This window comes from Rhinoderma darwinii, chromosome 1, assembly GCF_050947455.1.
Source record: "Rhinoderma darwinii isolate aRhiDar2 chromosome 1, aRhiDar2.hap1, whole genome shotgun sequence".
Lineage (NCBI taxonomy): Eukaryota > Metazoa > Chordata > Amphibia > Anura > Rhinodermatidae > Rhinoderma > Rhinoderma darwinii.
Window position 1 is genome coordinate 549652076 of NC_134687.1, and position 14485 is coordinate 549666560.

General features: G+C 41.0%; 1 protein-coding gene across 3 annotated transcripts in view; it reads right to left on the reverse strand.

The window, feature by feature from the left end:
• Positions 1-610: 610 nt before the first annotated feature.
• RASGRF2 (Ras protein specific guanine nucleotide releasing factor 2) overlaps positions 611-14485 on the reverse strand; it is a 296181-nt gene continuing 282306 nt past the window's right edge. For all 3 annotated transcript variants that reach the window (XM_075837752.1, XM_075837761.1, XM_075837744.1), the window contains 4 exons: positions 13185-13264; positions 7335-7452; positions 4258-4326; positions 611-1994 (listed from right to left, as the gene is read on the reverse strand). In XM_075837752.1, coding sequence (XP_075693867.1) covers positions 1902-1994; positions 4258-4326; positions 7335-7452; positions 13185-13264 — 360 coding nt within the window. In that variant the 3' untranslated portion in view covers positions 611-1901. The remainder of the gene's footprint in view (positions 1995-4257; positions 4327-7334; positions 7453-13184; positions 13265-14485) is intronic.

Sequence of the window (14485 nt, forward strand, 5' to 3'; positions counted from 1 at the left end):
AAAGGCGGGGCGTAAAAAAAACGCCTGCGTCAAAGAAGTACCTGTCACTTCTTCAGACGTAAATGGAGCCGTTTTCCATTGACTCTGTAGAAAAGCAGCTCCATTTACGTCCAAATTGGACGCAGCGAAAAGCGCCTCAACATGCCATTACGGCTGAAATTACGGAGCTGTTTTCTCTTGAAAACAGCCCCGTAATTTCATCCGTAACGGACGCTGCCATGTGAACATACCCTAAGTGTCCATAAATGATGCTTGCCCTTGTCATCTGTTGGTCCCTCTGTGTGACCTCTGCCACCAGTGTGGTTTTACTTGTACTTACGTTGTAGTTGTTATCCATTGTTTTAGCATTCCGGTGTGGTTTCCACATGGCGGGAAACTATTTGTTAGGGGTTGCGCCCTGGCCTAGAGGGTAGTTTCCACTAAAATAGGCTATAGGCAAAAGCATGCCACCAGAAGGTACAGGCCTAAAAATACGACATCCAAATGACGTTTTGAATAAAAAAGGATCTAATGCCAGAGGCAATATGTTTGTAGTATTTTTCTACAACTTGTAGGCACTCATTGTTGTATGTTTAATAAAAGGAATAATCTGTTCAACATTCATACCATAGGTTAATTTATTAATAGGAAACAAGGGTTGTTCTTGTGGTGTGGGAGGTCACCAGACTTTAATTTACAAGGCATAATCACATATTTTTCAATGTCACACTCTCTTCTTTAAAATTAAATACGGCAACCATATTTAAAAATTGCCCATTTATAATGGTCTAAAGTTATTTTTTGTGTTATGTGGAGTTATAAGATTTATGTTGTTATTTTAATGTCCAGTTCCACTCCACTAAAGACGGTATTCTCCAGAATGCTTCATAAAAATAATGGCTACCGATTTATTCGAGCTGTACAAATTATTCTACCACAGTCATGGCGCAAGCAAAAAATAGTTATATATTTATGAATTTTGCCACAAAAAATTATTAAGAAACAAAAACAGCAGCTGCAAGAAAAAATAAATAAAAGAACAAGAAAAATGCAAACCAGGTCTGATAATAGCATCAACAGTCATCAAAATAAGGATTAAAAGACAATACACATTGTTATATATCTATGTTTGCCAGGCAGTGCAGTTATCTCCAATATCCACAGTATCAGTAGTAGATACAATACAAAAATAATGACGCGGATTGCAGCTGGTCTACGTTGTCCAGTGCATGGAAACATGGTGTAAAATGAATAATAAAACAGACAAATTCGACTGCTCATATCACTTGTGTACAAAGTAAAAAGCTTGAAAATGATGTTTTTTGTTGTTTGTTTGTTTTTTTGTCTTTTTTTTGAGATGTAGATAATAAATTACGTGGTTATGAATACAGCAACTGAAACTCCACTTCTTCTCACTGTCTCTTCATTATGACATTATGATAATATACTTCTCCATGCAAAGAATTAACCTTGTTATTTGTGCATTATAATGCAATACACTACAGTAAGGACAGTGTCACTTGACTAGTCACGACTCTCCCCTACAGATGCATTCTGATAACATAGTACTCAGTGACGTTTGCACATTACAGATGGCACACTCTCTCTTTCGCCATCTTAGGTCTTCAATCTTAAACACCTTGTACTTTGTAGTTACTCAGGCCATCACGGTAAGATCAGCATTGCTTTCCATTGTTGTTCTCATCCCTAATGACATCTTCTTATAGTATTAATATCTGACAAGCACAATGGCCACTCTTGTTTTAGTTCTGTTCTCTCATGCTTGCTATAAAGCACCTGCGGCACTGTCTTCTTCCACTGAAAGGATGTCGTTCTTCTGCTCACTGCTAGGCATGGCATGCATAATTCGGTTTGTGACGTGAAAGCGTTGTGTTGCCTCAAGACACACACATTAAATCTCTTCATGCTGGGAGCCTTGGTTCGATTGTTAAGGATAATTCATACAGAGTGTCTTCATCCAAGATCCGTGACTTATCCAAGAGGAACTGAGTGACCTTAATTATAATAAAAAAAAGTTCACATTTCATGTCTTCGTTAATGATCTTTTATAGCACATTTATTAATGCAACTGTAATAGTTATCTGTAGTGAAAAGAATGGCTTTCAGGCTGAACGCAATATCTATAATTCCCATACAATTTTTTCTGACACCTGTGGGACCTATTTACACCAACAACAACAAAAACACTTTTCTGCGAGGGACTAGCTCTGGATCTGCTCCATATTTCTCAATTGATGGGAGCCTTGTTTAAGAATACGGCTCATGCTGTATTCAAATTATATAATGGGGGAATTAATCAACAATTTTCTGGCACAGAAAAGTCACCAAAAGGCCCAATTTCACAATTTCACAATTTGCAACTTTTGGGCCTTTTACGCCTCCCTCACCACTTTTTGAAATAGGGGCATGACTTACAAAAGAAGGTGGGGCCACAGCAGCTTGACAAGTTTATTATAATTTACACGGAAAACCGGCGCAAATGATAGCGGAAATCTAGATTTCACTCTGTGAGGCGTAGCAAGGTAGAAGCCTGTGCCGGGCCTCATACCTTGTCCCCTCCCCCATCGGACAATAAAAAAACAAACAAACATGTATGTATCACCTCACCACTCCTCTTCTCCCCTCTGGATCCCCTCAGGCACTCACTGCCGGCCGTGGCTCATACAACATACTGATGCCGTGCAGCCTCAAGACATATGTGACACAGCACTCAGTGAGGCCCTGACGCTGCTCGGCATCAGTCCGTTGTATGAGCCGCGGCATGCAGTGAGAGATTAGGGGAGTAGTGTAGAGGAGCGGTGATCATCTTTTTTTTTATGTCTGATGTAGGGATGGCTCACATCCAGCAGGAAGATGCAACAGATTTATTAAGAGGCATGCGCTTCTTAATATATCTGTTGCATCTTATTCCAGCGGAACAGATAGCTAAGACTGGCGTTTAAAACGCAAGTCTTAGTAAATCTGCCCCACAGTGTTGCACTTGTCAGTAGTGCACCAGTATCAGTCAATATGCCTCATTGTGTACACATTCTATTGTATTGTTTAACTTTTGGAAATACTCTGTATTAAATCCATTGAAAAACGGTCACATTTTATTAGGATAGAGCTTTATCTACTGGAAGTAAGAATTGTATAGAAAATATATTGGAAAATTGTATACATTTTTATTATACGATGAATAAACTTAATAGGCTGAAACAGTAATACCCCTTTCATTTCTAAGGGGTGGGGGTCTGTTATTTTGGGCCACCAATCAGAATTTATGGGGGGTTGTTTAGTGTGTGCTTATTTACCCACTAGATATCCTTTATTAGGGCATTTTATAGATGCCATACTTTAAACCACTTTACTGTTCTCAGATTTATCAACTATATAAAAAGTCAGCGGTGGCAATCAAACTCTGGAACTCTAGAGATGGTTCGTTGGTGGTTTAAAAACATTTCAAAATTTTTTTATCTTGTTTTCTGCGTGCAATGTAAAATGTAGTGTTTCCATGTCATATTTGTTTCTGGTGCATATCTATTACCCAGATAAGAATTTTGTCTAAAAATTATTATAAAAAGGTCCTAGGACCTAGACAGGAACCTTTCCGTAAATGAAAATGTGACTGAAAATAATAGCAATACACAGTAAGTATCTACTACCACTTTTATACTGTATTGTATGCCAGCCTATGCTTCTTAAAGGAAAGGTCCACATTCACAACCACATATTACCGTAATATTGTTCCAATGCATCGGAAATTAAAAATGAAGCAACTTTGCAAATCATCTTAATTAGAAATGCCATTTTGCATCTACAGCTTATATACAGTACTCTGTGTAGTCTCATTCTGCAGTCATACTCGATTCAATTTGTCTCCTACTTTTTAATAAGATGACAGGTGGGACAGACGGATTGCACTATGACTGCAGCATCAGGCTACACAGGGTTTAATATGTCTATGGACCTTTTTTTCTAATAAGAATTTTAAAGTATTTGAATAACATTTGTGTGCAATGTTTACTAAAGCTGCTTTCACATCTGCGTCAGGGTTCCGTTACGTTGGAACGGAGCCCTGACTGACAGAAACGGAAACCACTGGTTTCCGTTTCCAACACCATTGATATCAATGGTGAAGGATCCGGTGCCAATGGTTTCCGTTTCTCTCCGTTGTGCAAGGGTTCCGTTTGTGTCAGTCAGCGCTCTGTTCGACAGAAAGCTCAGACGGAATGGAGCCCTGACGCAGATTGTAAACGAAGCCTTAGTGATTTTTACCTTAGGCTGGTGCTCTATCCTGTAAGGGGTCTGCTGGAACTGGCGTATTTCTCGAATAATATGTGATATCTATAGAAGAAAATAAATAATAATAATAATAATAATTATTTAAAAAAAAACATGTTTCTACATAAATGAGCCCAACTATTTAACAATCACTTCTAATAATGAGCTAAACAAAGTTAATAGTTCCCCCCTTCCAGATAGAGTGGATATAAAAGTCTACATACCCCTGTTAAAATGCCAGGTTGTCATGTCAAAAAAATCAGTACAAGATGAATAATTTCAGAACTTTTTCCACCTTTAATGTGACCCATAATCTGTACAATTTCATTGAAAAACAACATGAAGGCCTCATGCACACGACCGTATTTTTTCCCACCCGTAAATACTGGCGTAAATTCGGGTCCAGTGTCACACGTATTCGACCCGTTTTGCACCAGTATTTACGAACCCGTGCCCGTAAATATGGGTCCGGTGTCACCCGTATTCCACCCGTATTTACGGGCACGTTTTTGGCGGCAAAATAGCACTGCACTAATCGGCAGCCCCTTCTCTCTATCAGTGCAGGATAGAGAGAAGGGACAGCCTTTTCTGTAATAAAAGTTAAAGAAATTCATACTTACCCGGCCGTTGTCTTGGTGACGCGTCCCTCTCTTCACATCCAGCCCGACATCCCTGGATGACGCGGCAGTCCATGTGACCGCTGCAGCCTGTGATTGACCTGTGATTGGCTGCAGCGGTCACATGGCCTGAAACGTCATCCAGGACGTCGGGCCGGATGTCGAGAGGGACGCGTCACCAAGGCAACGGGCGGGAGACCGGACTGGAGGAAGCAGGAAGTTCTCGGTAAGTATGAACGTCTTTTATTGTTATTTTTTACAGGTTTATACTGATCGGTAGTCACTGTCCAGGGTGCTGAAAGAGTTACTGCCGATCAGTTAACTCTTTCAGCTCCCTGGACAGTGACTATTTACGGACGTCGCTTAGCAACGCTGCCGTAATGACGGGTGCACACATGTAGCCACCCGTCATTACGAGAGCTCCATAGACTTCTATGGACTGTCCGTACCGTTATTACGGCCTGAAATAGGACATGTTCTATCTTTTTCAACGGCACGGGCCCCTTCCCGTGAGAAAACGGGAAGGCACCCGTCGCCAATAGAAGTCTATGAGCCCGTTATTACGGGTCGTAATTACGACCCGTAATAACGTGAGTTTTTACGGTCGTGTGCATGAGGCCTTAGAGGGGAAACTAAAAATAACAAAACGACAATAATGTGTTTGCATAGGTATGAACACCCTGTTATAATTGGGGATGGGGTTGTGTTCAGCATTAGCCAATCACGTTTAAACTCATGTTAAATAGTAGTCAGTACACAGCTGTCATTATTTAAAGTGATTCTGAGCAACCCCATATAAGGTTCAGCTGTTCTATTAGGATTTTCCTGACATTTTCATTGTTGCATGTGACAGGAAAAGCCATGGTCCGTAAAGAGCTTACAACACATCAAAGGGATCTGATTGTTGAAAGGCATCAGTCAGGAGAATGGTACTAAAGAATTTCCAAGGCATTAGATATACCATGGAACACAGTGAAGACGGTCATCAAGAAGTGGATTACATTTGGCACAACAGTGACATTACCAAGAACTGGACATCCCTCAAAACTTGATGAAAAGACAAGACGAAAATTGGCCCAGGAGGCTACCAAGAGGCCTACAGCAACATTAAAGGATCTTCAGGACTTTCTGGCAGGTACTGGTTGTGTAGTGCATGTGACAACAATCTCCCGTAGTCTTCATATGTCTGGGCTGTGGGGTAGGGTGGCAAGACGGAAGCCTCTTCTAACAAAGAAAAACATCCAAGCCCGGCTATGTTTTGCAAAGACCTACATCAAGTCTGCCAAAAGCATGTGGGAAAAAGTGTTAGGCTGGGTTCATACGACCTATTTTCAGACGTAAACGAAGCGTATTATGCCTCGTTTTACGTCTGAAAATAAGGCTACAATACGTCGGCAAACATCTGCCCATTCATTTGAATGGGTTTGCCGATGTACTGTGCAGACAACCTGTCAGAGAAGCCTCGCAAAATGCGAGGAGGAGCATTTACGTCTGAAACGAGGCAGCTGTTTTCTCCTGAAAACAGTCTGTCTTTTCAGACGTAAAAGCCTGCTACCATGTGCACATACCCTTAAGGTCTGATAGGACCAAGGTTGAACTTTTTGGCCATAATTCCAAAAGGTATATTTGGTGCAAAGCCAACACTACACATCACCAAAAGAACACCATACCCACAGTGAAGCATGAGCATGGAGAAGGCAGCATTATGATTCGGGGCTGTTTTTCTGCAGATGGAACTGGGGCATTAGTGAAGGTGGAGGGAATTATGAACAGTTCCAAACATCAGTCAATATAGGCACAAAACCTGCAGGCCTCTGCTAAAAAGCTGAAGATAAAGAGGAATTTCACCCTTCAGAACGACAATGACCCAAAGCATACCTCCAAATCAACAATAGAATGGCTTCACCAGAAGAAGATCAAAGCATTGGAATGGCCCAGCCAGAGTGAATCCCATTGAAAATCTGTGGGGTGACCTGAAGAGGGCCATACACAGGAGATGCTCTTGCAATCTAACAGATTTGCAGCACTTTTGCAAGGAAGAGTGGGCAATTATTGCCAAGTCAAGATGTGCCATGCTGATAAACTTCTACCCTAAAAGACTGAATGCTGTCATAAAGTCAAAGGGTAATTCAACAAAGTATTAGTTTAAGGGTAATAACCACGTTATTTTTGTTCTTATTTTTCCACCCTAAAAGATTTCAGTTTGTTTTTCAATGGAATTGTACAGATTATAGGTGACATTAAAGGTGGAAAAAGTTCTGAAATGATTCATCTTGTACTGATTCTTTGACATGACAAAAACCTGGCATTTTAACAGGGCTGTGTAGACTTTTTATATCCACTGTATAAGGAGATTATGGGCATCAATAGACCCGGTTAAAAGGAAAAAAAAAAACATTATGATACTGTTTACTAAGGCTTATTCATTTAATTAACTTTTGTAATTTTACTGACCATTCGCATTTTTGAAAAATTTACAAGGCCTTCCTCAGTGAAGTTTGGAGTCCCCTCTTCAATGAATGCTAGGTCAGTTAGGTACATTCCCAGGTAGGGTACAGAAGGCGGGTTACAGCTGCAAAACATGCACAGAGTACAAAAAAATTGTTATAGGTGTTCCTGATCCCACCAGTATTTAATATTATCCAATTACACATAGATTAAAAGAGATGCACAACCATTTATATCCGTTTTTGAAAAACATATTTTTTTTTTTCCAAGCTCGGCTCTGTTCACATTTGTATCGAGGCATGTTTATAATGGAAGCCACAACGCAGTGCTGCATGCACTGCTATTCTTGCCATCATATTTGACCTTACTGCCCATGTAGCCTCAAATGTAGATTTGAGCTCTGCCTAAATGGAACACAGAGGAAGGTATGGAGAGAGCCTAACCAGAACTAGAATAGATGAAGTGAGACAAAATGCAACTAGTGTAATTGTGTAATCCACTTCTAGAGAACAAATATGTTAGGGCATGTTCACATGGCTTATTTTCAGGCAAAAAAATACAAGGCTGATTTCAAGAGAAATCAGCCTCTGAAAACCAGGCGTTTTAGGAGCATAATTTCAAAGCGTTTTTGAAGTTTATTTTCGAATACTTTTTTTCCTCTCCACATTCCAGAAGCCATAGCGACTTTATTTTTCCATCGATATAGTACTATGAGGGCTTGATTTTTGCGAGACGAGTTGTAGTTTTTCGTAGCATCATTTATTTTGCCGTAAAATGTACTAGGAAACGGGAAAAAAATTATTTGTGGGGTAGAAAATGAAAAAAACAGCGATTCCTCCATGGTTTTTTGCGCGTTGTTTTTACGGAATTCACTGTGCAATTATTCTGCGGGTCAATACGATTACGGCGATACCAAATATGTACAGTTTTTTCTATATTTCACTACTTTTACAATTAAAAACCTAAGTGTAAAAAAGAAAATTTATTTTGCGTCACCAAATTCTGAGAGCCATAACTTTTTTATTTTTCCGTCGATTAAGTGGTATGAGGGCTTATTTTACCATTTTGGTGTAAATGCGACGGTTTGATCACTTTTTATTTCATTTCTTGTGGGAGATTAGGTGACCAAAAAATAGAGATTCTAGCGTTTACAATTTTTTTTTTTTACAGCGTTCTCCGTGCGGGTTAAATAATGATATATTGTAATAGTTCAGACTTTTATGGACGCGGCGATACCAATTATGTATATTTATTTATTTCTTTACTATGCACTAGGGGGAAAATGGGAAAAGGGGGGTTTTTTGAACTTTTAATTTTTTTTAATTTTTTTTTACACAAAAAAAAAACAACTTTATTTAACTAATTTTTACTTTTTTTTATTAGTTCCCCTAGGGGACTTCAACCAGCGATCGTTAGATCGCTTGCACGATATACTGCAATACTAATGTATTACAGTATATCGTGATTCTGACAGGCATCTATTAAGCCCTGCCAGAGGCAGGACTTAATGGGTGTACAAAGATGGCGGACCTGGGGGCCTAATGAAGGGACTTCAGCTCTGGGGTTGCCCCTGACATCCATGTCCATATATGGACAGTGATGTCAGGAGCAGAGCTGGAATCCCAGGCAGAGTGCTAGAAGTGGCTCTGCTCCGGGACCCCAGCTCTGGGCAAGCCCCTGACATCACTGTCCATATATGGAGAGTGATGTCAGTGGCTTTCCCAGAGTTCCAGCGCAGAACCTATATTAGTGCTCTGCTCCGGGACACCGGCTCTGGGGTTGCCTGCACTGGCGCAGCATCTGCGGAGGACACTGTGGCAGCATCTGCGGAGGGCACTGTGGCAGCATCTGCGGAGGGCACAGTGGCAGCATCTGCGGAGGGCACAGTGGCAGCACCTGCGGAGGGCACAGTGGCAGCATCTGCGGAGGGCACTGTGGCAGCATCTACGGAGGGCACTGTGGCAGCATCTACGGAGGCACTGTGGTAGCATCTACGGAGGGCACTGTGGTAGCATCTACGGAGGGCACTGTGGTAGCATCTACGGAGGGCACTGTGGTAGCATCTACGGAGGGCACTGTGGTAGCATCTACTGAGGGCACTGTGGTAGCATCTACTGAGGGCACTGTGGTAGCATCTACAGAGGGCACTGTGGTAGCATCTACAGAGGGCACTGTGGTAGCATCTACAGAGGGCACTGTGGCAACACCTACAGAGGGCACTGTGGCAACACCTACAGAGGGCACTGTGGCAGCATCTACAGAGGGCACTGTGGCAGCATCTACAGAGGGCACTGTGGCAGCATCTACAGAGGGCACTGTGGCAGCATCTACAGAGGGCACTGTGGCAGCATCTACAGAGGGCACTGTGGCAGCATCTACAGAGGGCACTGTGGCAGCATCTACAGAGGGCACTGTGGCAGCATCTACAGAGGGCACTGTGGCAGCATCTACAGAGGGCACTGTGGCAGCATCTACAGAGGGCACTGTGGCAGCATCTACAGAGGGCACTGTGGCAGCATCTACAGAGGGCACTGTGGCAGCATCTACAGAGGGCACTGTTGCAGCATCTACAGAGGGTACTGTGGCAGCATCTACAGAGAGCACTGTGGCATTAACTAAAAGTGGGTGTGTGGCAGTATCTACAGAGGACACTGTGGCATTATCTAGGGGCAGTATCTACAGAGGGTACTGTGGCATTATCTACAGAGGGCACTGTGGCACTATCTAAAAAGTGGCTGCCCAATCTTGACATGTGTGTCTGCCAAACGCTGCCAAATGAGCCGCCAGACTGCATTTAGCGACACTTAAACTGGAAGACTGGATTGTTGAAATAAGCACGTGGAGAATTCTCTAAAATTTTAAACCTAGCGGTATTATTATAGTAATGCAGTATTATTATTATTATAGTAATGTAGTGTTATAGTAGTTCAAATAACTAATTGATTAACAATAATTTTGTATTGTATCAAATTTGAAAGTAATGCGGCCCGTCAACTTCCCATTTTTTCTATATGTGGCCCACTTGCCTGGCCAAGTTTGAGACCCCTGGCCTACACACTTATGCCTATTACACACGACCGAGTGCCACTTGGACCGTTTTTACTGGCATCTGAGTGGCATCCGATAGTTTTCACAACCCATTTACTTTAGCAGGTGAAAACGGACCTGGCTTTTCGATCCGTGGAAAGATAGGACATGTCCTATCTTTCCATGGATCACAGATGGGACCTCGCCGGCACCCACGGTCGTGTGCATGAGGCATTATAGTACCATTGTTCTTTTTTTCTTTTATGTGGCAGAGGGTGTGAGATCACCCCAGGTGTAGGGGCCTAGTTGCAACTGTGACTTTAGGACCCAAAGTTGTAGCAGTACAGCTGTAAAACTACTATAATTTGAGAGATGAATGTCAAAAAGGTAACTGTAGTGGATGGCAGTATAAAATTCTCCTTACAGGCTGCTATAACTACATTATGATATGAAGCTCTGTTGGATCTGGTCATTTCTAATAATGCAGATCTTGTTGGGAATGTCAATGTTCGTGAAAACCTCGGTAACAGTGATCATAATATAGTTACATTTTACCTATACTGTAAAAAACAAACGCAGGCTGGGAGGGCAAAAACATTTAATTTTAAGAAAGCCAATTTCCCCAGGATGAGGGCTGCAATTCAGGATATAGACTGGGAAGAACTAATGTCAAATAATGGAACAAATGATAAATGGGAGATTTTCAAATCTACTTTGAGTTATTATAGTGCAAAATTTATTCCTACAGGTAACAAGTATAAACGACTCAAATTAAACCCCACATGGCTTACACATTCTGTGAAAGGGGCAATACATGACAAAAAAAGGGCATTTAAAAAATACAAATCTGAGGGTACAGCTGTAGCCTTTGTAAAATATAAGGAGCTTAATAAAATCTGTAAAAATGTAATAAAATTAGCAAAAATACAAAATGAAAGGCAGGTGGCCAAGGATAGTAAAACAAATCCCAAAAAATTCTTCAAGCATATAAATGCAAAAAAGCCCAGGTCTGAACATGTGGGACCCCTAGATAATGGTAATGGGGAGTTGATCACAGGGGATCAAGAGAAGGCAGAGTTACTAAATGGGTTCTTTAGCTCTGTATATACAACTGAAGAAGGAGCAGCTGATGTAGCCGGTGCCAGTGCTGTTAATATATCAGTTGATATACTGAATTGGATGAATGTAGAGATGGTCCAAGCTAAATTAAATAAAATAAATGTGCACAAGGCCCCGGGACCAGATGGGTTACACCCTAGAGTTCTTAAAGAGCTTAGTTCAGTTATTTCTGTCCCCCTTTTCATAATATTCAGAGAATCTCTAGTGACTGGTATAGTGCCAAGGGACTGGCGCAGGGCAAATGTGGTGCCTATTTTCAAAAAGGGCTCTATGTCTTCCCCGGGTAATTATAGACCAGTAAGCTTAACATCCATCGTGGGGAAAATGTTTGAGGGGCTATTGAGGGACTATATACAGGATTATGTGACAATAAATAGCATTATAAGTGACAGCCAGCACGGTTTTACTAAGGACAGAAGTTGTCAAACTAACCTAATCTGTTTTTATGAAGAGGTGAGCAGAAGTCTAGACAGAGGGGCCGCTGTGGATTTAGTGTTTTTGGACTTTGCAAAGGCATTTGACACTGTCCCCCATAGACGCCTAATGGGTAAATTACGGACTATAGGTTTAGAAAATATAGTTTGTAATTGGATTGAGAATTGGCTCAAGGACCGTATCCAGAGAGTTGTGGTCAATGATTCCTACTCTGAATGGTCCCCGGTAATAAGTGGTGTACCCCAGGGTTCAGTGCTGGGACCACTATTATTCAACTTATTTATTAATGATATAGAGGATGGGATTAATAGCACTATTTCTATTTTTGCAGATGACACCAAGCTATGCAATATAGTTCAGACTATGGAAGATGTTCATGAATTACAGGCAGATTTAAACAAACTAAGTGTTTGGGCGTCCACTTGGCAGATGAAGTTTAATGTAGATAAATGTAAAGTTATGCATCTGGGTACCAACAACCTGCATGCATCATATGTCCTAGGGGGAGCTACACTGGCGGATTCAGTTGTTGAGAAGGATCTGGGTGTACTTGTAAATCATAAACTCAATAACAGCATGCAGTGTCAATCAGCTGCTTCAAAGGCCAGCAGGATATTGTCGTGTATTAAAAGAGGCATGGACTCGCGGGACAGGGATGTAATATTACCACTTTACAAAGCATTAGTGAGGCCTCATCTAGAATATGCAGTCCAGTTCTGGGCTCCAGTTCATAGAAAGGATGCCCTGGAGTTGGAAAAAATACAAAGAAGAGCAACGAAGCTAATTAGGGGCATGGAGAATTTAAGTTATGAGGAAAGATTAAAAGAATTAAACCTATTTAGCCTTGAAAAAAGACGACTAAGGGGGGACATGATTAACTTATATAAATATATTAATGGCACATACAAAAAATATGGTGAAATCCTGTTCCTTGTAAAACCCCCTCAAAAAACAAGGGGGCACTCCCTCCATCTGGAGAAAAAAGGTTCAAGCTGCAGAGGCGACAAGGCTTCTTTACAGTGAGAACTGTGAATCTATGGAATAGTCTACCGCAGGAGCTGGTCACAGCAGGGACAGTAGATGGCTTTAAAAAAGGGTTAGATAATTTCCTAGAACAAAAAAATATTAGCTCCTATGTGTAGAAATTTTTCCTTCCCTTTTCCCTTCCCTTGGTTGAACTTGATGGACATGTGTCTTTTTTCAGCCGTACTAACTATGTAACTATGTAACTATATATACAAGTGTATTAGAAATTAACTCTGAAATCAAACATACTTTTTAAGAGTCTCTCTAAGATTTTTGAATCTCCCTTCCGATGAGACAGTCTTCTGAAGTTTGTCCATAAGTGCTTTAGTCTATAAAAAAAAAACAAAGTAAAAAAATTATAAAATCTTTGAAAATGTTATGTAATGCTGTATAGTCACTGGGTGGCAGCAGTAAAGATGATCCAGTCATGCAGTTATGAGACTGTATAAAATAGCAAAATGTTCGTGAGAGTTAAAAGCTATGTACACCTTTGAAATAGTCATTTTTATTTAAATTTTAAAAAAAAAGAACTTTCAGTGTGTTTGGTGCTACCTTCTATATACTATTTATTTAAAATAATTTTTACCTTTTTGAGCTACAGCTGCTTTGTATCCTGTATACAGAGCAGCTGTGTCTACCGCTGAGACCTGAATCTGTCTCTGACATGCAGGATCGAGCTGTTACTGTTCACATCTAAGTTCATAACTTAGATGTGAACGATAACAGCTGGATCCTGTGTAGCCGCTGACATTGAACCTGTCAGTCCTGCTGACCTGATGGATACAGGTTTCAGCACTAGATACAGCTGCCCTGTATACAGAATACAAAACAGCTGTATCTCAAAAAGTAAAAATAATTTTAAATAACATGTATTTACACAGTTGCACCAAACACCCTGATAGACATTTTTATTTAACTGGTTGCCGACACAGGACGAGTATGCTCGTCCTGAGCGGCGAGCACTTCGCGCATTAGGACGAGCATACTCGTCCTGTGTGACAGCCGTCTGTGCGCGTGATCGAGAGCGGGGCAAGGTCTGTAATACACAGCCACGGCCCCGCTCTGACAGCGGAGAGAAACATCTTCTCTCCGCCGTTAACCCTTTGAACGGCGCGATGAAAGCTGATTGCGGCGTTCAAAGAGGGGGGACTGCACATTGATCGCGTCACAGAAAATAACTGTGACGTGATGAAAGCCCACAACTCGTATGGGCAGACAGCCCAGGGTCCATTGAAGGACCCCAGGGCTGTCTGAACATATTTCCTGTTGTTAGGGCATACTGAGGTATGCCCTAACAACTGCCTGTGTACAATCAGTACGCAAGCTAATGTACTGGCATATAGATCTATGCAAGTACATTACAGTTACAAAATAAAAATAACAATTATAAATCCCTTTATGGGATTAAAAAAAAAAGTTAAATGAATGTAAAAAAAAATTAATGATAAATAAATAAAAAGTAGAAAAATACACAAACACACATTTTTTATAATAAATAAACTTTAAAATATAAGTCCCAAAACATTAAATAATATAGACATATTTGGTAT